The 26,232-nt window shown below is 37.0% G+C and overlaps 2 protein-coding genes across 6 annotated transcripts in view; one reads left to right on the forward strand and one right to left on the reverse strand.

Annotated features, from left to right (window-relative positions):
* The window catches only part of LOC148947711 (calcium/calmodulin-dependent protein kinase kinase 2-like), a 404,349-nt gene that overhangs the window by 101,713 nt on the left and 276,404 nt on the right, over positions 1-26,232 (forward strand). The gene's annotated exons all lie outside the window — the stretch shown is intronic.
* LOC148947712 (uncharacterized) lies at positions 953-2,645 on the reverse strand. Its single transcript, XM_089095743.1, has 2 exons — positions 2,532-2,645; positions 953-1,309 (listed from the first exon to the last, which is right to left on the reverse strand). The coding sequence occupies exons 1-2, from the start codon at positions 2,592-2,594 to the stop codon at positions 953-955; spliced, it is 420 nt and encodes a 139-aa protein (XP_088951869.1). The 5' UTR covers positions 2,595-2,645.

Genomic DNA, 26,232 nt, shown 5'->3' on the forward strand with positions numbered 1-26,232 from the left:
GAACTCTACTAATGTCAGTGATAGGGTTAAAAGGTCCGATTGCATTCGGTTCACTAGGCGGTGTGTATAACAACCCAACCCAGTGTTTAACCAAATCAACTGAGGGACCCCTTACGGGGAAGACCTCCACCTTCTTTTTAGAGCGAGTTCCATCTTCAAATTCAGTTTCATATTGTACCACAGTAACGCCAATATGCAAGTGGGCACTAGCCCTTTCAAAAATATCAATGGATCTTAGCGTTACTGGGTATTTCCCCTCTAAAGAAGAAAAATCTACAATGGTAAAACTGGACTCTTCCTTCCCATGTACAGCCCAGTGATATAAATTCGTCTTGGTAGCGTTCCAAGCTAGAGGCTCAAATGCTGATATGAGGAAAGCATATCGGAAACACTTTTGACCTGTTTCAAAACTAATCCGCTGGACACCTTGACAACCTACTAGATCCGGATTATAATTTAAAACTGTATCCCTTTCATACCCAGCCCCCCCTCTTAAAATAAAATCTTTCTTAAATTTACATATATTTACGCTTAAATTTTCAACAAAAAGAACTAGAGATCCACTACCATTTTCATTAAAGTTCTCGAGATGCGCTATAATTTGATCTACCCAATCCAAGAAAGCTCCCCCAAAATTTTCTAAATTTGGATAAACCAAACGCATCTCGGAATTTACAAAATGATAGTAAACCTCGCTTTTCCTCTCATTTAAATAAAAAACTTTTAAAACACCGGAAACCCTAATTGAATCTATCCCCCCCCACAATTGAATCTGATTCTTCAGAAGTGCACGAATTTTTTCTACATAGTTGTGTACAATTTCTAAAGGGTCATTGACAAAATTACCAGACAAAAGCGAATTAAAAGGATCACCAAACGATGCAGTGAAAACAACTATATTATTTAAAATTCTGTTGGACAGCTGAAAGTCTAGGAGAATTGTACCCTCATCTCACGCGTGATTATGACCCCATCCTCCCAACGGTTCAAAAAAATCTGGTGAAGTCTCCACTTCAGCTGTTCGAAGTGGAGTCGAGGTTGGATCGGAGGCTGGAGGGATCCCTTTTAAGTCCCGGGTAAAATAGTCCAAAAATTTCACAGTGTTTGGACTTATCAACGGTAAGTCCCCCAGTTCAACTATGCTATTATATAAATTAGTTAAAAAATCATCTAGAAACTCATCTATATTATCTGGAATTTGATGTAAATCATCCCATAGTGAATTGTTGGGGAGCTCCACATGTGCATCTTCTTCTCCTTCTCCAACTGACGAGCAGGGGGGAGATGGGGAGTATGGAACCAGGACAACCTATAGATGAAAGATAGCCTATTTTCAAAGTGTTCAAATCATCCCTACTGCTTTTAAAATTTGGATTATTTTTGCTTAATAACATTTGGTTAATACAAATGAAGATAATATAAGATATGACATAGAAGGCGACAATTTGTTCGTTTATTTTCAAAGTGTTCAAATTTTTTTTTTTTATTTTTTTTCGGTGCTTCCCCCAGCGCTTCCCGTGGCGCTTCTCGGGGCCCGTGGCGCATCCTGTGACACTTTCCTGATCAATGGCGACTCTCTGTGCCACTTCCATGGCCCTTGGCGCATCTCGATGGTACTTCCCTGGCCCGTGGCGCATCCCTGTGGCACTTCCCGGGCCCGCAGCGCTTCCCGCAACGCTTCCCGGGCCCGCAGCGCTTCCCGCAACGCTTCCCGGGCCCGCAGCGCTTCTCGGACCTGTGACATATCTTATATTAGTATAAGATATTTACAATCTAAAATATGTCATAGTAGGTTTTGATTTTGTTAAAACAATTCCTCCAAAAAAAATTTCATATTCATAATCTTTATCAGCTCTGGGAAAAAACCATGATTTTAAATGGATTGTCATCTTCTCTCATGATACAAAACTCATTCATATAACAAGTTTTTTTTTTGTAATATTTGTATAGGTATGGAGACCAATTTTTTTATATTTCAATATAAACTACCTCTCCCTACAATGACCTGAATAAATTGTCTTTTTTTTTGGGGGCTTAGCTCATATTATTTATCAAAAGGGTGAAAACATGACATAGTAGATTTTTATTATGTTAAAAAAAGTCCTCCAAATTAAATTTCATATTAATACTTTTTATCGGCTCTGGGGAAAAATCATGCATTGAAAAGGATAGCCATCTCCGGTCATGATACACAACTCATTCAGATATTAAGTTTTTTTTATAATATTTGTATAGGCAAGGCGAAGCATTCGTTTATATCGCAATAGAAATTACCTAACCTTACTATGACCAGAATATAGTGTCTTTTTTTGGCTTCACTATTTTAATTTAGCAAAAGGGTGAATGCGTGCACTTGTCATGATTCAAATGGGAGAACATTAGATTTCATTTGGGGAGAAAAAATCTTTCAATATTCCCACTGAGATATACTTTTACGCAGTGTTCGAAAATGTTGCATGTGGAAAAGGCCTATAATAGTTGGATAAAATTGATAGATATTTCTATATAATAGGTAGGAAAAAAACGCTTACATTTGCATATCCCGGCTGCAGTATTTGAATGCCCGAAGGTCCAGGCGAAACTTGTTGCACCATCGGTGGCGGGCTTTGTGTAGTCGGGACAGGTAGTCCATAGAAAGCAGCTGTCCATTTACTCTTTAGTTTTTGTCCTGATTGCAGTGTTGTCCGCTCAGATGGATGCACGTGTTGTGGGGTTGAGCCACCTTACTTAAGAATGGATGGTAGTGTTTCGTACTCTTGTGATTTCTTTAGTGGAGAGGGCAAAAATTCTTCACAAGTGGCAGGAACAGGAAGGGAAAAGGTTGGCATTTAAATATTATGCCCCTTTTTTTTAAATAAAGAAAGTTAGTATCAACATCCATGTAATTTTGTTTAGACATAGCATTTATCACTAAGAAAGCACAACGTAAAAAAATTTCGTGAAATATACTAATTGCATCCTTTTTTGAATCTGAGAAAGAAGAATTACGACTCACTGAGCCGTTCAAAAGCCGGCCTAGTTTGTATATTTATCACACCCCCAGAAAAACATCCCCCAGAACCTAACCCCCACGGAAAATACCACTGAGAAAAGACATGGAAAAATATCCCCTCCCCCCACCGAAAGATTTGTCATACTTTTTAATATGAGAAATAAGGGTCAATTAGCCTTTAAAAAGCCTGCCTAGTTTTTATATTTATCACACCCCCCAGAACAACCACCCCCAAACAATACCCCCCAGGGTCTATATCACGGCGCCAATGCAAGGGCAAAAATCCCCTACCCCCACCGACATGTATCTCGTTCTTTTGAATCTGAGAAATACGTCTCTCTGAGCCGTTCAAAAAGCTGGCCGAGTTTTTATATTTATCACACCCACCGAAACAAAGCCCACAGACCATAACCCCCCCCGACAATCTCCCTGAGACAAGGCATGGACAAATATCCCCTCCCCCCACCGAAAGATATGGTAAAAATGCTATTCAATTTACGCATAATAAAGCAATGTATCTTTTTCTTAAACCCACCCCCTTACTTTTAACGCGAAGAAACAGTTTGTTTTCACCTTACAATGGAGGTGTTAGACTTGAGGCATTGTCCACCCCCCCCCTTTCACCAATGTCCTAAAAATATTGTTAGGCATTAATTTTGGAAATAACTCATTTCCATGCTTCCATACCACATAGAATTACGCAAAGCCTGTAAGCACACAAGGTTATTTAAAAATAATCTCTCTTTTCACACGAAACTAGCCTTCTCAGAGAAACCTTTGGTTAAGCCGCTATCCAAATTCTTGTATATTTAGCAAAGCCGGATATACTTTAAAGGAGTGTAAGTAATTATCAGATAATTAAATCGTTGTGAGAAATCTGTAAGTCAAAGCCATAGCGGACAGTATTTTAAGGGAATGACAGAAAGTTGACAGTTGCTTTTAGATAAGATACGGATTTTATCAAAAAACCAGAATTAAGGTCGTGAACAGATGGGGGAAGGAAGGATGGGGTTTACGTAAGGAAAAAAGAGTGTATTTTACGCTTTTTATCGAGTATAAACAACATATAGGGGTGTTTGTCTAGGGGGGAGGGGGGGGGTTTACCCGACTATAGGAGAGGGTGACCACGGACAACAATTTTATTTTGAAAATAAAAAATTAAAACAGAACTTACATTGCTAATTGCGGCTGCCAAGGCTTCAAGTTCATCAATAATTTCATGTGTTCTATCCATTGTGTTCTGGAACTTTCTGATAATTTAATCACATTTCATGCCCGTTATATACGAAATCTCAAGGGTGAATTGTTATGTAACGGGGAACTCATATGTAAGCAGGCCTCTGATTGGCTGAGAAGGAGGATGTATCCGACTCTCTGATTGGCTGAGAAAGGATGCATGTACTTCCGGTTTCCTATTCCATGACACCTTGACATTCACCCCTAGCATGCACTTGTCCAAAACAACAATAATAAATACATCCTTCAGGCCTAAAGATTAATGAAGCCATGTTTGTTTCATAATTCCTCCCTTCGTGAATCAATAATTTCCATAGCGATTATGTACATTAATTTCTCAGGCTATGCTCACCAAACAACAATGAAGCCATGTGTGTTTCTTAATCCCCCCTTCGTGAATCAATAATTTCCATACCGATTATGTAAATCAATTTCTCAGGTTAAGCTAACCAAACAACAATGAAGCCATGTTTGTTTCTTAATTCCCCCCTTCGTGAATCAATAATTTCCCCTAGCGATTATGTAAATCCAAGTGAGAAAATTCCTGTTTTTTCATTCTCTCTGAGAAAACCATATAACAGACATGAATTGCTGTTGACATCCATACATGTGACAAAGTTCCTGTTTTTCAAATTCTCACTGACAAAAACCATAAAAAATCCATAATTTGATGTATACATCCGAGAAAAACAACAAATAAATCGATCTTGGAAAAAGAGGTCATTGAGCGATTACGTAATCTTTCTCCTTAGGGACTCTATGACCATATTGTTTCATAATTCCCCCCAGACGTGAATCAATAAGTCCCCCATCGATTATGTAAATCATCCCTCATGTCATTACACGTGGCCAAACAACAACAACAGATCGATTGACCTTGACCTCCATTAGACTCGATCGATAATCCTTGAATAAATTATGTCCCGTCAGACATTAAACTAAATTGTAGATGGCAGCAGGGGTGAGCAACCGGACCTCCTGATAGGGTTCTACTGTTATTTACTTTTGGTTCTGACAGAGCGGGATTCCGATTCGTGCCCCGACTCGACTGTCTTGCAACATGGAGATAAACGGCATTCTGTTGCTAGGTGACGGGAATCGAAAACTGTTGTGATTTCACTCTCTTCTGATAGAAGTACCGTGGTGCGCAAGAATGAAAAGCTGGTTGACCTTGTGCCTTGAACAGAACTTAATCGATTCACGTCATTTGTAAAATAAATAAAAAAATTATATATGTATTCTACATTCTGTAGCCAGTATTCAAATTCCAATTAGGTATGGTCTATTCGTGAACTTCAAATAACGATAACGAACTTCAAATAACGACAAAAAACATTTAAGGTTCACCGCGAACACATAAGGAAGGATTTTTTCTGCTCGTGACGGTACTTCCCTTCTCTCCCTTTTTCACTTCCGACGTCGAGCACGCCTAATGAGTGAATCGGGGATATCGTGAAACCGGGACATGCTGATTCACTCTCATGAGTGCCGACACCGTTTCGGGATCCAGCTGGTTTCTTAGAGGTGCTTTATTAAACTTAAGCAGCAAAAATTGTCTTTCCGCTGCTGCTGATGAATGTGACAGAGACATAAGTATTTGCATGAACACTGACAGCACACTGAACATGGGGTTGTCACCAGCGTCAGTGAGCTTGCCAAGCTCACACCAAAATACCCCTGGTTCTTTTTTGACCAAATCACCCAGAGAAGCGCGGATAATTCTGAGCTTCCGCCAGTCTCTGTCGAGTTGGTCTATATCAAAACTCACGGTAGCGGAAAACCGTGAGTAAATTCCTACCAAGCTATTTATACGGTCACTTACCGCTACCTTTGGGTCAATGCACTCCAGCTGAACTAAACGCTCGTCACTGGAATCGACCCTTCTAATGATTTCCTCACACAGTCTTTGGTAAAACATGACACACTTGTTTTTAACGGAAATCAACTTGCGACTAAAATCTGCGTCTCCACTAATTCCTTCACAGAGTGCCAGAAACTTGTGCCCAAAGTAGACGTTTTCGTAAGGTGTTAGATTGTTCGGGTACCGCACATTTATTTTGAATGGGTTTGTTCTGTCTACAACTTCCTGTTTAATAAAGTTTTTCATAATGTCCTTCAATATTTCCCAGACTTTCTTTAAGATTTGGCGAACCCTGACACTTTCACTTTGGCATTCAAGATTTAACTCGTTCACGACTAGCAATACATACTCCAGAAAAAGGTAAAAAAGGCAAAGCTTGACATTCCCGGGTCCCTCGTAAATGCTCACGGCTGTGGAAATGTTATCAGCGAGCATACCCTGAAAATGAATTTTCAGAGCATCCCCCTGCTCAAGCAACCTCTTCACGACTTGCTCCATTGCTAGCCAGCGTGTCTTCGACGGGTAAAGTATTGCGTGCTCGGCAACTTCTACGAACTTCTGACACTCGGCAAAGTGACTTTTCCTTTTGGGGCTATAAGCGACAAAACTTACACGTTGTCAGCAAATTGTTCTTTTTCAGGATCTAGAACATCGCATGCAGCGGCCGAACACAGAGCGAAAGAATGGCAAATGCACTCGAAAATGGCAAGCCACACCACATCTTTTTTAAAAAGCGCAGCCAGACCCGCTTGTTTACCGAGCATCACACTTGCATTATCAAACGCAAAACCAATGAGGTTGACTAAAGGGATATCTCTATCGCGCATAGCTCTCCTTTACAGCCATTTCCAATTTAACTTGGTGGGGGCAAAAGCAGGGACAGATTTTTTGTTTTTGGGCATGGATAAAATGTTAAAACAAATCACATTCCAGAAGTTTTGAATTTCATGGACTTCTTGAGCACGTCAGCTGGTCCAGCTGAGCTGGAGGTGGAGCGCCATCTGTGGCCACAGATGTACGAGTAGTGAGACAGCTGGTCCGCTAACCCAGTTTGGGTCGCCGTAAAGATTTATTTTCTGAGCGACGCCGATTCCATACCATGTTAAAAAGAATCTATGTTTCTTGAAAAATCCATGTTTTTATTGAAAAATCCATGGCGTTTACAAAATCCATGGCAGGGGTTGAAAATCCATGTTTTCATGGATAAATCCATGGCGGGGGCAACTCTGCCCCTAAGTCGAAATGGCAATGGTTCTTTGCAGTGGAAAATCCACCTGATATGAGGAAGGGTTTGTTGATCTGGATCCAGCCCTTAGGCAGCCATTCCAGTTGTTCTGGAGAAAAAGTTGTCAAGGTCAGGAAAAAATTCTACTTCATCGTGAGTCTTAACTTCCACCTGTCAAGTTTTGAAAAGTATAGCCACGATTGTATTATGAGATATAGGAAGTTACTCTCTGTCTAGTTTGTGGTTAACACACAAAAAAATAAAAATCCTCTGACACTACTGTAGTTTTGATGATGATTGAGTGACTTTTATTTGTTACCTGATTGTTTATTTCTGGCTTGTTTGTATAACAGGCAAAGTCTTCTGGGGTCATCGCTATTAACTTTTTGCATAATAATATGAGAGGGTCATTTCCGTTTATCGCTGCTACCAGAGTCTCACGTGGTTGGATTCCTTGACGTTTTTAAACTCAAACTATGCTTTAATATATGGTGCGTCAAAAGTAACACCTTTTTAAAGAAACAAAAATGTTTTACATTGGTAAACGCTCTCAGAATGTTAATTCCTGTTCAGTATTAAATATTATTTTTTTTTTACTCAAAAGTAAGGAGCAACATTAAAACTTAAAACAAACAGAAATTATTCCATAAATGAAAGGGGCTGTACCCTCCTCAATGCCTCGCTCTTTACGCTAAAGTTAATCTCTTTCTCAAAACTCTACTTCTTAAAACAATAAAAAACTTTAGGGTAAAGAGCGAGGCGTTGAGGAGGGGACAGCCCCTTTCATATACGGAATAATTTTTGTTACCAAAAATGGCAGAGTTAAAAAAAATGGCAAAACTATATGATTCTTGAACAGTCTTGGAAAGTATAAACAAAATCAAATTGAATATTATATATATATTGATATCAATTGTTGAAAGATTTATCAGTTCAAGATTTTTTTTCACTGTAATTTTTATTTTCATTTTCAATGCTGTAAGAACTGGAAAATAATAAATTTGTAATATACGAGTAATTCGTTTTCAGTGAAGCACCAATGACGCAGAAGGCTTTAGGTTTTTACAGTTAAAGAAGGGGGCAGTATCCAAATTTTGTTTCTAGTGAAACTATATTTGTCTTGACCAATCTTGAAAAGAACTAATAAATTAAACTGAATATTTGATGCATAATGATATTAATTCCTAACAGCTCATCAGTTAAAAATTTTACTGTAATTTTAATGTTTATTTTAAATATTAAGTACAAAAGAAAACATTTGTAATAAAATTCGTTTTCAGTAAAGCGCCAATGACGCAGTATGTTTTAGGCTTCTGCAGTGAGACGATACCCAAAACTCTTGTTTGTAGTTATTTTTATTCGATTCAAACTTGATTTGCATACTCAATTTAAGTTTCACTCGTTTTAAGACTTATTTATTCATTTACATTAATATATATTGTATGTTTGTTCGCATTGATTGTTTATTTAATCTCTGTTCGTTTTTTAATTAATTTTTGTTCGTTTTTTATTGCAAAAAGTTTCAAGTTTTTATGGCATGGGGGGGGGGGGGGTACTTACTGTCCGATTATTCTTGAATTTAAAAAACAGATCTAGATCTTTCAATTTAAATCGAATGAGGCTTTTTTCAAAGTCTCTACGATTACCTCTTTGATAAAAACCTTATATATGAACAATAGACAGCTTGCATAACTTGTGGACAGCGATTGACAACATTGAATGGATTGAAAAAATAGCTCCAATAAGGGGGTTTATACTATTTCACTTGCTGACACAAAGGGATCACGACTGTATGGAATTGACCTTAATAGGAATGTGTGTGCCGAAGCAATTTTGCATCTATCACAGAGTATGTATTTTAACCTTATAGTTGGATTATTATAATAGATTTCCTATGTGTTCTTCCCATACAAAACCCCTTCCCATAAGTTATAAACCCCCCTTAATAAGCTATGACCCAGGGCATTACTTACAACGCCTACCCCTGGGCCCTGGTGGGCTGTGTCGACACCGGAGTTTTTGTTATCAGAACTTTGAACTATTCTAACAAAATGTCTATCTCAAAATGTTTATCTGATGCGTTTAGGGCGTGGAGGAGGGAGAGGGGCTAGTTGCCCTTCAATCTCTTTTGATTCCTAAAAAGTGACCAAGTATTTTCAATTTTCAATCAAATGAGCCCTCTCTAAAGTTTATACGAGCATCCCTTCCATAAGAAATAATATGACGGATTCGGAGTATCCTTAAATTACAACCCGTGCTGTGAGGCCTGTGGAGGAGTTGTCATCCTCAAAGACCTAATTTTCGGAACTTCGTTTAACTACGTTTAATAAAATGGTTGTCACAAAATCTTGATTGAATGTGTTTTGGGAAAATGTGGGCGTGAGAGGGGGGTTAGTTGCCCTAAAATCACTTTCGACTATTGCAAAGGGCACTGGCACTCGGAATTTCCAACCGAATGAGCATTTTTTGAAGTTTCTACGACATCGCATTCTATATAAACCTTATATGCCCCCAGGACATAACTTAAAACCCTTGCCCTGAGGGTTGTGGGGGATTGTCCTCCTCAAAAGCATATTTTCTATCTGGAAGTCAACTACTCTAAACAAAATGGCTATCTCAAAATTTTGATTGGATGTGTTTGGGGGAATGATGGGCGTGGGGGGGGCTAGTTGCCCTCCAAACACTTTCGACTATTAAAAAAGGCACTAGGCCTTTAATTTCCAATGGCTATCTCAAAATTTTGATTGGATGTGTTTGGGGAAAAGATGGGCGTGAGGGGGTGGGCTAGTTGCCCTCCAATCCCTTTCGACTATTAAAAAGGACACTAGCCCTTTAATTTCCAACCGAATGAGCCTGTTTTGAAGTTTCTATGACAACGCCTTCTATAAAAACCTTACATGCCCCCAGGGCATAACTTAAAACTCTTGCCCTGAGGGTTGTGGGTGAGTGTCCTCCTCAAAAATGTATTTTCTGTCTGGAAATCAACTACGCTGAACAAAATGGCTATCTGAAAATTTTGATTGGATGTGTTTAAGGAAATGATTGGTGTGGGGGGGGGGCTAGTTGCCCTCCAATCATTTCCGACTATTAAAAAGGGCACTAGAACTCTCGATTTCCAATCGAATGATCCCCTACGCGGAAAAAAAAAATCAGAGGCAACGTTGTAGCGTTGCCTATAGTAAAGAACATACGGCTCCAATGTTTTATTATTTATTATTTTTTTTTCCCCAGAGGCACTTCATATGGAAGGGGTTGTCGTAGAAACTTCGAAGGGGGATCATTCGATTGGAAATAGAGAGTTCTAGTGCCCTTTTTCATAGTCAAAAGTGATTGGAGGGCAACTAGCCCCCCCCCACGCCCACAATTCCCCCCCACACATCCAATCAAAATTTTGAGATAGCCATTTTGTTCAGCGTAGTTGATTTCCATAAAAAAAATACATTTTTGATGAGGACAATCCCCCACAACCCTCAGGGCAAGGGTTTTAAGTTATACCCCGGGGGCATATAAGGTTTTTATAGAAGGCGTTGTCGTAGAAACTTCAAAACAGGCTCGATTGATTGGAAATTAAAGGGCTAGTGCACTTTTTAATAATCGATCGTTATTGGTATGTAACTTGCCCCCTCCCCCCCCACGCCCATCATTTCTCCAAACACATCCAATCAAAATTTTGATATAGCCATTTTGTTCAGCGTAGTTTATTTCCAGAGAGAAAATCTTTTTTTCATGACGACACTCCCCCACAACCCTCAGGGCAAGGGTTTTAAGTTATACCCTGGGGGCATATAAGGTTTTTTATAGAAGGCGTTGTCGTAGAAACTTCAAAAAAGGCTCATTTGATTGGAAATTCAAAAAGCTAGTGCCCTTTTTAATAGTTGATAGTGATTGGAGGGCAACTAGCCCCCCCCACGCCAATTAGTCCCCAAACATATCCTGTAGAAATTTTGAGATAACCATTTTGTTGAGTGAAGTTAATTTCCAAATAGAAAATGTATTTTTAGGAGGGAACTCCCCCACAACCCTCGGGGCAAGGGTTTTAAGTTATGACCTGGTGACATATAAGGTCTTTATAGAAGGCGTTGTCGTAAAAACATCAAAACGGGCCTATTCAATTGGAAATAGAGAGTTCTATTGCCCTTTTCAATCGTCGAACCGGATTAGAGGGCAACTAGCCCCCCCACGCCAATCCGTCCCCAAACCCCATCCACTCACAGTTTTGAAATAGGCGTTTTGTTCAGCGTAGTTGATTTCTAGATAGAAAATTATTTTTGAGGAGAATACTCCCCCTCAACCCTCAGGGCAAGGGTTTTAAGCTATGACCTGGGGGAATATAAGGTTTTTATAGAAGGCGTCGTCGTAGAAACTTCTAAAAAGGCTCATTCGATTGGAAATTCAAAAAGCTAGTGCCCTTTTTAATAGTCGAAAATGATTGTAGGGCAACTAGCCTCCCCCCACGCCCATCATTTCCCCAATCCCATCCAATCAAAATTTTGAGATAGCCATTTTGTTCAGTGTAGTTGATTTCCAGATAGAAAATATATTTTGAGGAGGATACTCCCCCACAACCCTTAGGGCAAGGGTTTTAAGTTATACCCTGGGGGCATATAAGGTTTTTTTAGAAGGCGTTGTCGTAGAAACTTCAAAACAGACTCATTCGATTGGAAATTTAAGGGATAGTGCCCTTTTTAAGAGTCTAAAATGATTGGAGGGCAACTAGCCCCCCCCCCCCCACGCCCATCATTCCCCAAAAAACATTCCAATCAAAATTTTGAGATAGCCATTTTGTTCAGCGTAGTTGATTTCCAAATAGAAAATATATTTTTGAGGAGGGCACTCCCCCACAACCCTCAGGGCAAGGGTTTGATGTTATGCCCTGGGGGCATATAAGGTTTTTATAGAAGGCGTTGTCTTAGAAACTTCAAAACAGGCTCATTCGATTGGAAATTAAAGGGCTAGTGCCCTTTTCAATAGTTCAAAGTGTTTGGTTTGCAACTAGGCCCCCCCCCCACGACGCCCATCATTTCCCCAAACACATCCAATCAAAATTTTGAGATAGCCATTTTGTTCAGCGTAGTTAATTTCCAGATAGAAAATATATTTTGAGGAGGACACTGCCCCACAACCCTCAGGGCAAGGGTTTTAAGTTATGCCCTGGGGCATATAAGGTTTTTATAGAAGGCGTTGTCGTAGAAACTTCAAAACAGGCTCATTCGATTGGAAATTAAAGGGCTTGTGTCCTTTTTAATAGTCGAAAGTGATTGGTGTGTAACTAGCCCCCCTCCCCCCCCCCCACGCCGATCATTTCCCCAAACACATCCAATCAAAATTTTGTTCAGCGTAGTTGATTTTCAGATAGAAAATATATTTTAGAGGAGGATACTCCCCCACAACCCTCAGGGCAAGGGTTTTAAGTTATGCCCTGGGACATATAAGGTTTTTATAGAAGGCGTTGTCTTAGAAACTTCAAAACAGGCTCATTCGAGTGGAAATTAATGGGCTAGTGCCCTTTTTTTATAGTCAAAGGTGATTTGAGTGCAACTAGCCCCCTCCCCCCGACGCCCCTCATTTCCTCAAACCTATCCAATCCAAATTCTGAGATAGCCATTTTGTTCAGCGTAGTTGATTTCCAGGTATAAAATATATTTTTGAGGAGGACACTCCCCCACAACCTTCCGGGCAAGGGTTTTAAGATACGACCTGGGGGCATATAAGGTTTTTTATAGAAGGCGTGGTCATAGAAAATTTAAAACAGGCTCTATCGTTTGGAAATTCAAAGGTATTGGGCCGTTTTTCATTGTCGAAAGTGATTGGAGGGCACCTAGCCCCCCCCTCACGCCCATCATTCCCCCAAACACATCCAATCAAAATTTTGAGATAGCCATTTCGTTCAGCATAGTTGATTTCCAGATATAAAATATATTTTTGAGGAGGACAATCCTCCACAACCCTCAGGGCAAGGGTTTTAAGTTGTGCCCTGGGGGCATATAAGGTTTCTATAGAAGGCGGTGTCGTAGAAACCGTAAAGCGCCAATGGGGCAGTAAGTTTAAGGCTTCTGCAGTGAGACGATACCCAAACTCCTTATTTGTAGTTATTTTAATTCGATTCAAACTTGATTTGCATATTCATTTTAAATTTCACTTGTTTTAAGATTTATTTATTCATATAAAATAATATATATTGTATGTTTGTTTGCATTTATTGTATACTTAATTTAAGTAAGAGGATGATGCTTTTACCATTAGGGGAAGCGGGCAGTAGCCATACTCTTGTTTGTAGTGAAAACACTGTTCATTAGAAGTACATAGTCCCTACTCCCTGAAGACGACCGCGGTCTAACAACCAATCCTTAATACAATTCTCACTTGTCTATGAATTCTTTTCTGCCAATTATTATAATAAAAAAAAGTTGAACTAATTTTTTAGAAGTTTGTGGCCACTTAAGTAAGAGAATGATACTCTATGAATCTATTAAGCACCCACATTGTTTTGACTTCCAACGATGTACGTGTCACAGCTATGCCATTGTCCCTAAAATTTTTTTAAGTAAATGAAGAAATAGTCACTTTCAACCTCAGAGTGGTTGAACCACCTAATGGCCATCATTAATGTGTGAAACAGTTATACGCTATAGCATTGCTTCTGACCTAAAAAGTTGAGTAGAAATTTCAGCTTCCATTTTTATGAATATCCGAAATTATCTGAATTATCTGGGAATATGTTTGCGGGAGCATATTTCACGGCTGGGTGGAATTTAACGCGGGGGAATTATCAGCAGGAAAAGAAAATGTTCTTGGAGGGGGGAGGAATTTCCCAGGGGTGAGTTTTCCAAATGTGAATTATTCAGGGAATGGCCGACTAAACCCGCTCGATGATATTCTAAATTTTACATCTGAAAGTAACGGGAACAAAAAATCAACGAAAATGTCCGAGATAGCACTTCAGGTACCTTTAGAAGAATATTTTCATGTCTTTTGAAAAAAGGATATTTTCAAAAGACAGATTATTTTCATTGGCATTACTTTCTCTTTGGCTGCTCGATTACGAATGTGAGGGGGGAGACTTCCCCCCCCCACTGTTTACGCTAAGGTTTCAGTTTTTATCTCAAGTCTTAAAAAGGAACCCAATTCGATAAATGTATTACTAAGAATAACATATATACAATAATATATGCATATAACACGAAACAATTAATCAAAATTGCATATTATGAGTTGAGGCTCATCCAAATCATGGATCAGGGGGCTCACCATTCCACAATCTATGAAAGAAACATATCAATAACTAAAAATATAAAGCATTTTGGAATACAACTTCCACAACTCAAACGGTCCAACATTCTACCGCCCAAAGAGTCTGTCTAATCTCCTAAATCGGGAACGGAGGACATAAGTGAAGTTCCGCCCCATATTGGATGAGTCTCCATCCTCCCCCTCCCCCTCTCCTACTGTCTACGCTAAAGTTTTCTTCTTTATGCCACTACGCTGCCCCCACTCCAAAGACTTTAATAAGGTAAAGTTTTGTATGGGAAGAATACATAGTAAATTTATTATAAAATACTAAAAATTACAGCCATACTTAAAATAAGGTTAAAATACATACTTTTGCGATAAATGCTAAATTATTGTGGCACAAAAAATCCCAAAAATTGTCTAATCAAAATGATGCTGTTCTTTCTGAATCAACAAATGAAATAACCTAGCAAATGGAATAACCTAGCAAGATCCATTCATTGTTGTGTGAAAAAATCAGGTTTGATTTTTCAGAGGCCTGTAAATTAAGCTGTCTATAGCAAAGGCCATAAAGCTCCAATGTTTTATCATTAATAATTTAAAAAAAAAAACCTTACATAAAAAGTAGTTTTTTAAGAAGAGTAAAGAGCCATATTGAAATCAGGACCAGCAAAAATTAATTCCTATTATAATTAAAACTCAAAAAGACCAGAAATTACTGTTAAAGAATAAACAAAGCCCCGAACGAACAGAAATTAAAATTAACTATCTTACAAACAAATAGATAACCGGTGCAAACATAAATAAATGAATAAATCTTATATAGCTTCAATATTTTGCATTACTTTCCCCCCAGAGCAGCTTTATATGCAAGGGTTAAAAATACCATTTTGTTAAAAATAGTTGAAAGGTTAAGTAACAAAACTGGCGTCGACAAAACCCCCCAGGACCCGGGGACAGGAAGGGATTCTCGTATAAACTTCAGAGAGGGCTCATTTGATTGAAAATTGGAAGTTCTAGTCCAGCTCTTAAGAGTCAAAATTGATCGAAGGGCAAATAACCCCCCCCCACACGCCCTATAAGGTTTTTATAGAAGGTGTTGTCATAGAAACTACAAAAAAGGCTCATTCAATTGGAAGTTCAAAGGATTAGTGTCATTTTTAATAGTTGAGAGTAATTGGCGGGCACCTAACCCCCCTCTCATGCCTATCATTTCCCCACATACATCCACCCAATATTTTGAGATAGCCATTTTATTAAACGTAGTTTTAAGTTCTGGAAATTAAGTCTTTGAGGATGACAACTCCCCCACAGCCTTCAGGGCAAGGGTTGTAATTTAAGGATTCTCCGAATCCTTCCCATTATTTCTTATGGAAGGGATGCTTGTATAAACTTTAGAGAGGGCTCATTTGATTGGAAATTGAAAGTTCTTGTTCACTTTTTAAGAGTCAAAAAATTCTGGAGGATCAATAGCCCCCCCCCCCTCCTCCAAGCCCTAAATTCACTGGATAAAAATTGATAGTAAGACATTTTGTTAAAATAGTTCAGTTCTTGTAACAAAAAACTACGGTGTAAACCAAGACAACCCGGGCCCGGGGTTAGGCCTTTCAACATATACCCGGGGGAATAAACTAATCACAGGGGCTCATAAGTTATGGAACGCTGTTTTTTATTGAATTGACCTATAAGAAAGATATTATAATTATCCAACTTTAAGGTTAAAATACATACTCTGTGATAGATGCAAAATTGCTTTCGCACACAAAATCCTATTAAGGTCAATTCCAAACAGTCGTGATCCCTTTGTGTCATCAAGTTAAATGGTCTAAACCCCCTTATCGGAGGTATTTTTTCAATCCATTCATTGCTGTTAATCGCTGTCCACAAGTTATGCAAGCTGTCTATTGTTCATATATAAGATTTTTATCAAAGAGATAATCGTATTGACTTTGAAAAAAGCCTCATTCGATTTAAATTGAAAGTTCTAGATCTGTTTTTTAAAGTCAAGAATAATCGGACCGTAAGTACCCCCCCCCTCCATGCCATAAAAACTAGAAACTTTTGGAAATCACAAACGAGCAAAAATTAATAAAAAGAAAACTTTACTAAAAATATGTTTTTCAAATAAAATTAATTGTCATTTTAAAATTCAGCTCAGTAGATACTAATAGATTTTGAAATTCAAACTCAAAACGACCAGAAATTACTATTAAATAATAAATTAAACCAAAAACGAACATAAATTAAATAAGTAATCATAGCAAAAAACATACAACAAGTAATAATATAAATGAATAAATAGATCTTAAAGCGAGTAGTGCTTAGATTGAATATGAAAATCAAGCTTAAAACGAAAACAAATGTTTGCTATTAAAGTATAAATGAAACTTAAAACAAACAGAAATTAAATATACAATAAATGCGAACAAACATACAATATATATTAATGTAAATGAATAAATAAATCTTAAAACGAGTGAAACTTAAAAAGAATATGCAAATCAAGTTTGAATCGAATAAAAATAACTACAAACAAGAGTTTTGGGTATCGTCTCACTGCAGAAGCCTAAAACCTACTGTGTCATTGGTGCTTTACTGAAAACGAATTATATTATAAATGTTTTCTTTTGTACTTAATATTGAAAATAAATATTAAATTACAGTAAAATTTTTAACTGATGAGCTTTTAGCAATCAATATTATCATGCATCAAATATTCAGTTTAATTTGTTAGTTCTTTTCAAGATTGGTCAAGACAAATATAGTTTCACTACAACAAAATTTTGATACTGCCCCCTTCTTTAACTGCAAAAACCTAAAGCCTTCTGCGTCATTGGTGCTTCACTGAAAACGAATTACTCGTATATTACAAAATTATTATTTTCCAGTTCTTACAGCATTGAAAATGAAAATAAAATTACAGTGAAAGAAATCTTGAAGTGATGGATCTTTCAACAATTAATATCGTATACATCTAATATTCAATTTGATTTTGTTTATACTTTCCAAGACTGTTCAAGACTCATATAGTTTTGCCATTTTTTTTTAACTCTGCCATTTTTTCTAACTTATCGTGTTAGTTTGTTATGAAAACATTCTATGGCTTCTAGGCATTTCTATTTCAGCGGAAAACTGCACCTCAAACTTTGTGGAACATGCACTTTCTTGCATGAAACACCAAAATATAATAAAATGTCAAGTTTCGAAGTGTTCCACCACTCGCAAGCAAGTGCCATTGGTATTTTTGAATCCGCATGGTCAATTTAGGGGGTGGAGGGTAGGCTAATTCTCATAGCAGCCCCTTTCCGTCGTGGTATGATTCACATTTTCAACTCAGTCTTTTCAAATCAGTATCAATAAATAAATGAAACCCAAAACGAACAAAAATTAAAATAAATATGAGAGTCAAACTCAAAACGAGCATAAATTAATATGAGTAGAGTTCAAAACCCCTATGCTTTCTAAAAGCCAGAATATAATTTGTACTTCACTGAAAAAAAATTCAAATGAGTTTACTGAAAAAAATGTGCATTGCCAATTTAATATACATATGCTGATATTTATTCCCTAAAATCTTAATTAATTTTTGATTTCTTAAAGTTACAAAAGTGAAAACATTTCAAAGAATTGTTTTCAGTAAAGCGCCAATGACGCAGTAGGTTTTAGGCTTCTGCAGTGAGGCGATACCCGAACTCATGTTTGTAGTTATTTTTCTTGGATTCAAACTTGATTTGCATATTCTTTTTAAGTTTCACTCGTTTTAAGATCTATTTATTCATTTACATTAATATATTGTATGTTTGTTCGCATTGATTGTATATTTAATTTCTGTTTGTTTTAAGTTTTAATTATACTTTAATAGCAAGCAATTTTTTTCGATTGAAGCTTGATTTTATATTCAATATGCATTACTCACTTTAAGATCTATTTGTTCATTTATATTATTACTTGTTGTATGTTTTGTGCTATGGTTGTTTATTTAATTTCTGTTCGTTTTGGGTTTCATTCATTCTTTAATAGTTATTTCTGGTCGTTTTGAGTTTGAATTTTAACAGGTATTTGTATCAGCTGAGCTTAAGTTTAAAATGACCTTTACTTTTCTTTGAAAAACTTATTTTTCGGAAAGTTTTTTTTTAATTAATAAATAATAAAACATTGGAGCCGTATGGCCTTTACTATAGGCAACGCTACAGCGTTGTCTCTGATCGGGAATTTCCGTAAGAGGATTGAATTGAATTTCCGTATCACGAAGTATGTTTTCGGCTCTTTGCTTCTTTTTAGTAACTTTTTTTTTAAGTTCTTTTGACTCTATCGTTACAACCTTGAGAGAAGAATCGGTACTTCTGTATTATCTGTAACACACGCGCGATATTGTACATTGAACATGCTAAAGAAACTAGTCAGACAGGTTTCTTTCAACGAACAATTCCTATGCTGAGGATTGTAAACACTGATTATCACTCCGTTTACGATATTTAAACTTTTGTTTTTTTGGGTTTAGGGGCAAAAAAAGGTACCTAGGTTAGGTTAGGTTACGTAATTAATATATACTATGCTTTGCCCCCAGACCCCTGATTTGCAAATATATAGCCGAAATTTGTTTCTAAACTATCATATGTTTATTCTATTTTGTTTTATTTCATTATATAACCAAACTTCACTTCTCGCGTGTGTTACAGATAATACAACAGTACCGAAGAATCTTCAAACTTTTTTGACTTCATTGCAAAGATCATTATAACCTTCGTGCTCTTAGTTCGAAAACCCAAAGAAGCCGAAATTTGATTTTGAGAAAATACACATTAATTATATACTTCCCATATCTTTTCTTTAATAAGGACGAAAACACCTTAAGCGTTGCTAAAAATAGCGGAAACTGGGTCCTGTAGAGACGCTTTTTGTCCTCTTTACCATGTTTTTTTATCTTTGCGTTTCGTTTCTTATACAATAGATCTGTTTGATTAGATTTCAACATGAGCTGAGAATTGTTTGCTGCGGTTGCACACAACTTAGTGATCTATAAGCTTTTCAGTCAAAACCTAAGCCCTCTGTGTCTCTGGTCCTATCTTTTTCACCCTCACACCTTTATTTTGCTTTTTGTCCATGCTTAGGTTCCTGTATGCATTTTTAGTTTACTCGGAGAGCGCTAGTTGATCACGCCAAAATGTTTTCAATCTTCTCCAAAGTGAAATTCTGGCCAGAGCCAGAGATTTGAGAAAAGTTGCCACACAGCTTTCGCTTGTCATTCTTATCTTTCTATTTTTCCTATTTCAAAGGAAGCATTTCTCCTGTCCAGTTAATCAGCATAAAACCTAGTTACATCTTCATTTTGACTCGACATCAATTCCCAACACTGTTTATGCTGCAATAACATACTAATCTATATAATCACCTTACTCTACTTATCTCTATAATTGTTTTAATACTCTCTATAATAAACTTTTCAATACTCTAGATTTTTTTGTACTCATTCTATGAAATATAAACATACGGCTCACTCGGTCTAATGTCTTCTCCATAGACATGTGACCACCAATGAGCAAGTGACCATGAGCCAGTTTTATTGCTGAATCTACTAGGACACTTTGCAAGACTGATTTAGCTGTTCTAGGGTACCCTTTGTCCTTGCCAACGCCTGCAGCAGATAACAATAAGGAACACCTTCCCTAAGAAACAGGCCGTCAAACCAAGCCAGCAATTTCACAGCCAAGACGCAAGATTACTTTTCTTAGACACGAATCTCTCTTTCCGTGTTATTCTCATTGAGGTTCGTGGCATCGAACTCTTTCCCACCCTAACGTCTAAAATTTTCCTTGGCACGGAACTCTTTCCCGACCTGTCGTCTATTATTTTCCCAGGCAAAAAACTCTTTTCCGCCCTGTCGTCTATTATTTTCCCTGGCACGGAACTCTTTAACAATAAAGAACACCTTCCCTAAGAAACAGGCCGTCAAACCAAGCCAGCAATTTAACAGCCAAGACGCAAGATTACTTTTCTTAGACACGAATCTCTCTCCCCGTGTTATTCTCTCTGAGTTTCATGGCAAGGAACTCTTGAGCCCTGTCGTCTATTACCTTCCCTGGCATGAAACCTGCAGGGTTTTCGAGGTTTGGCACTCCACTGCCTACCTCTCTCTTCACCCATGGGAGCTCAGACCTTCCTTTCCAGGATCCTCAGAACCCGTTAACAACACCTGGTCCCTCGGTCGAGCGCAGTCCGCCCCTTCACCAGCCTCATCTCTCTTGACACAGCGCATCACTACGTTAGTGCCTAATAAATTATCAGTCATCTGATCCCTTGGTCAACCGTAGTTCGCCCCTTCACCAGCCTCATCTTTCTCGACACAACACCTCACTACGTCAGTGCCTTATAATTTTTTCTCATTGTTCATGATAATACACCTCTCTAGATCAGTGCCTTATAATAAATTCTCAATTTCTTGTCACGGTTGCTGATAAAAATTCCTGCTTTTCTTCGCCAATTGCATTTTCAATAGCTTCAAAACGCTGCGCTACCTTATACGCTTCAAAGAGGGAATTATAATCATCCAGATGTTCTAATAAATATCTCATAATATTTAGTCTAGAGCCTTCAATAAAACAATTCAGGCCCATACTATTGGAAAACCTACTAAACGGCCATAGCTCGATCGATACGATTTTGTGGCAATCGTAAAACAAATTAATTAAGTCAAAGTTGTAAAAAAAAGGCATAATCGTTATTAAACACTCCTAACAGATTTCCTACTCGCGTGCGAACTTAAAATGCATGACTTACTTTCATAAATTGCCCTTCGACGTTCTTAACTTTTTTTTCTTTCAAAAACTGGAATCTGGAGCGGGAATCAGGAACTGAAGCGGGAACCTGGAATCTTTGACGATGCAAACAGCAACAAGTCTCAACTTCCGACGTCAAACGATGAAAAGTTCTTTTTAGCACATATCACGAGCCAAAACGGCTTTCAGCAGATAGTCTCTACGTCACACTTACAGTTGACAAAGATGAATTTTACCAAAATTGGAAGGTTAAGAAACTTACGACGACAATGTAGGTAATGGGCCTCAAACGAAAATGTTATCTTGATATGTAACAACCGCAGATTGAAATGGTAAGAACTGTAAACCTCTCCGGCAAAAACCGCTGTACCACTTTGTAAAGCTTGGATTACCTCTCTGTGAATTGTCTACTTCTCTGTAAAGTGTGACTTCTTCTCTTTGGAGTCTTATGGTAGCGATGGCCTATTATCTGGGTTCGACCGGCGGAGGATGTCTAGAGTCTCTAACCATCATAAAGTTTATGTTTAGAGTATAAAATGTTTATTTATACATATAATACAGTAAATGTACATGTGACGAGGACAGATACAGAATTCGAAATGATTCAAGTAATCTAAATTGATAGCTTATATTCAGCACAACATGCAGATACACATCAGGACATTTGACAGCACTGCTGTATTTTAGTCTGTCAACTTCTAAGAGTTATAGCAAATATTCAGAATTAAAATATAGTCATCAAGGAAATAGGCTTTATATAGGAAATGGACTTTTTGACAGATCCTTAGAATTTATCTAACGCGGAAAAAAACCTATTTTCACTAAAGTTTACAGATTAATCGATTTATTGATATTTTTACTTTTGGTATTCGGTATATCGATATCGATATTTTGTATCAGATTTTTGCGATCTCATGGATTTGCCAAAGTTCAGTAACGCAAATGGTAAATAAAGGGTATTTTGTATAACTTTTTTTTTCAAAATTCGAATAGTATAATTAAACAATAAAAATAAACTTCGATTGCATAAATGAATATAATAAAAACCCAGATTAGGAATTATTCGGGTTTAGGAAAAGAGAAAAATAAACTACTGACCATTCAAAAATATCTGACCAGTCTTGGAAACCATTCTTTCAGAAGGGACACTGGTAGCGGGAACAGACATGAATTTAATTGCAACTTCGTACATGTATTTTTGGGACCCCATAGCACGAGACTTCCGCCACTCGAGTGGACAAGTTTCTCTTGAAACTATTGGCTCCCTATTGAAAGTTTGCAGAGTCAATGATATATTCGGCTGCTATCGAAGCATGTACTGCATTGACTATAAGGACTTCATCGTATGAATCGCACAAACTGGCTTGATTCTGGTATGATTGCTGGGATTGACTGCGATGGTACTTGTATCTTCTGATCGAAATTCAGCAGCCAACAAGGCCAAATCTATCTCGTTTGCAATTTTGCACTCAACTTGTAGAAGATCGCCAGGTGAAATAGTTTGGTTAAGGCTAATGAATTAAAGTAAAATAGAATGAAAATATATACTTTAGAAACAAATTTGGGCTATATATTTGCACATTAGGAGGATAGGGGGTAAAGCATAGCATATATTAAAAACGTAACCTAACCTAAGTACCTTGCCTCCCCCTTAAACCCCAAAAACAACAGTTTAAATATAGTAAACGCAAAAAGAAATCACGCTTTGCGATTAATTTATCCATTGCAAATACCCGTTTGACTGGTTTCCTGTGGTATTTCCTTGTACAGTCTATAGCGCTGTGTAGGATATAATGCACAAGTACCATATATATATATATATATATATATATATATATATATATATATATATATATATATATATATATATATATATATATATATATATATATATATATATATATATATATATATATATATATATATTATATATATATATATATATATATATATATATATATATATATATATATATATATATATATATATATATATATATATATATATATATATATATATATATTATATTATACTTATACATATATATATATATATATATATATATATATATATATATATATAGATGAAAGAATTCAAACCTGCAAAGAATCTCGAAGATGTATGCTGAAAATTTGCATAGTTTCATGTTGTGGAATTTCCGCGGGAAATATAGGGGGTTAGAGACCCCTAAAAATATCGGTTTCGATAATACGTTTCGATATTCGATACCGATATTTGGTCCGTTATGTCAATATCGATATCAAATATCGCCCAACACTATTTGGCCCTACACCTGCATAAGCTTAATTCCCTTGCTAGAAACCACAGTTCATATAATTAGCAGTACCTATAACATATCCAGAGAACCTATAAACATAAGCGGCATTAGATCTTTTCACGGGTAGACAAAGAATAATCACCTACGGAACAAGTACTGACAAAACCACTTGGCCGGCTCAACCAATAAGTGGACAATAAGAGCACAAATAAGTGGGAGGAGCTTTTTGTTCGCACCGAGAATGAAGAGCCAGAAATCATCTGCGGTAAACTTACTGGATAATTATATAAACTGTGCTATAAACTTTGGATAACTGTTTTTAAAACTGTGCGCTATCTCAGGTATCACATCATTGAAAGCCTCATAAAAGAAGTTTGGATTTGCGAAAAAATTTATTGCTGTTTTTGATTGAGAATTAATTAAAAAAAACTTTTTCCACAAAATAAGTTTTTCAAAGAAAAATAAAGAACCCCATTAAACAAAAAATGAGCAAAATAAAATCAAATAATCTACCAAGTGTGAAACTACCACAAATCAGCGTCAATAAATAAATGAAACCCAAAACGAACAGAAATTACAATAAATAACCGAGTCAAACTCAAAACGAGCAGAAATTAACATAAGTTGGGCTCAAAACTCCTATGCCTTCCCAAGGTCAGAACAAAATTTGCACTTTACTGAAAAAATGTAATTTTTTTTACTTTTATAACTTTAATAAATCAAATAATATTAACATTTTGATTACTAAATATCAGTATATGTATATTAAACTGACAATACACATTCATTTGTATTTTTTTTATACGAATTTCCAATCGAATGAGCCTTTTTTGAAGTTTCTACGACACCACCTTATATTAGAACCTTACATGCCCCTGAAACAAAACTTGGACCCCTTGTCGGGAAGGCTGTGTGAGAGTTTTCTCCTCAAAAACATAATTTTTATCTGGAAGGCCAATAAACCCAACAAAATGACTATCTCATAATCTGGACTGGACATGATTTGGAAAATGGTGGGCGTGGAAGCGGTTTTTGCCGTCTTCCGATCACTGTTGACTGTTAAAAAGGGCACAAGCCACTCCAATTTCCAATTGAATGAGCTCTTTTTGAAGTTTCTACGACAACTTCTTCGATACGAAGTGCCCTGCTCTAAAGGAAAAATAATAATAAATAATACATTGTACCAACATCGTTCTTTATTTAGGCAGCGCTATTGCGCTGCCTATGAAACAGCGGCATTCGTTGGTGCTAGCTGCAACGGCTAATCTATCATTTTTATCCTCGTGAAAAATAGTCATTCTTCGAGATAACGTTGGTAAATGCTGTTATCTGATTCATCTGTTAGGCCTACTGGGAGATTTAAAACGGTACCCGATTTTGTCTTATTTTATAATTTTAATACTCAAGAGTTGAATAACTGCACCGGTCATATTATGTGAACACTGTATTTCACGAACCATTTGAAATATAAAAATTGCGGTACTGGTTAAGAAAGCGGTAAACACGCCATATATTATATAGGGAAGGTCCTTAAGAAACTAGTCAAACGGTTTTTTTTTCAATGACAGTTAGATTGGAAACCGTGGTTTGCCACTGCGTTTACAATATTTAAACTATTGTTTTTGGGGTTTAGGGGGGGGGAAAGGTACCCGGGTTGGGTTAGGTTACGTATTTAATATATGCTATGCTTTACCCCCCACCCTCCACCGCCTAATGGGCAAATATATGGCTAAAATTTGTTTCTAAACTATTATATTTTCATCCTATTTTGTTTTATTTCATTAGCATTAACGGAACTTAACTTATCGCGTGTTTACCGCTTTCTTAACCAGTACCAAAATGTGTTTTATGGCATCTTAACTGCTGCTGCAGATTTGTAGTATATATATTTTGTAATTCTTCTACAGAACATTTGGCACTAAATCCCCCGGGGGTAGTAGTCTCATTTTATTATCAAACAGTTCGTGGTAACAAACTGCAAGTAAGGAGCGACCCGGCTCCATGGTAACCGAAACTCTAAAAATCAGAATTTTGGTATCCATATATAGATCGAAATACTAATATTTAAATTTTAATTTCACATATATGACTTTCATTGAGTTTAATATTACACATCAAAATCTAAGCGCCTGGGAAAAAACGAATGATTTTCGAATAAAGGTGGAAAGACCCCCTAAAAGTCATTGAACTGAAAATCACACCATCATATTCACCTTAATGAAAATCACACCATCATATTCAGCGTATCAGAGAACCCTACTGTAGAGGTCTCAAGCTCCTATATACAAAAATGTGGAATTTTCCATTTTTTGCCAGAAGAAAGATCACGGATGCGTGTTTATTTTTTTTTTCTTCTTTCTTTTTTCCAGGGGTTGATCTTATCAACCCAGTGGTCCTAGAATATCGTAGGATTGCTATTTCGAATGAAAAATAAAAGTTATTGTGCCCTTTTAAAGTGAACAAAAAAAATGGAGGGCAGCTAAGCCCCCTTCCACGCTCATTTTTTCCCAAGGACAAATGATCAAACTTTTGAGAAAGCCATTTTGTTCAGCATCGTCGAAAATATTATAACTATGTCTTTTAGGATGACTTAATCCCTCGAAGCCCCCAGGGGGAGGGCTGAAAGTTATGAAC

The sequence above is a fragment of the Artemia sp. Qi Xiang Cuo genome, chromosome 10 (genome assembly GCF_049724085.1).
Source record: "Artemia sp. Qi Xiang Cuo chromosome 10, ASM4972408v1, whole genome shotgun sequence".
NCBI lineage: Eukaryota > Metazoa > Arthropoda > Branchiopoda > Anostraca > Artemiidae > Artemia > Artemia sp. Qi Xiang Cuo.

Excerpts from the sequence above, each read along its gene's own strand:
- LOC148947712 (XM_089095743.1), bottom strand. The coding sequence starts at position 2,594 with ATGGTGCAACAAGTTTCGCCTGGACCTTCGGGCATTCAAATACTGCAG. Across the intron at positions 1,310-2,531 it reads TGCAGCCGGGATATGCAAAT|GTTGTCCTGGTTCCATACTC; the intron begins GTAAGCGTTTTT and ends TTTCATCTATAG.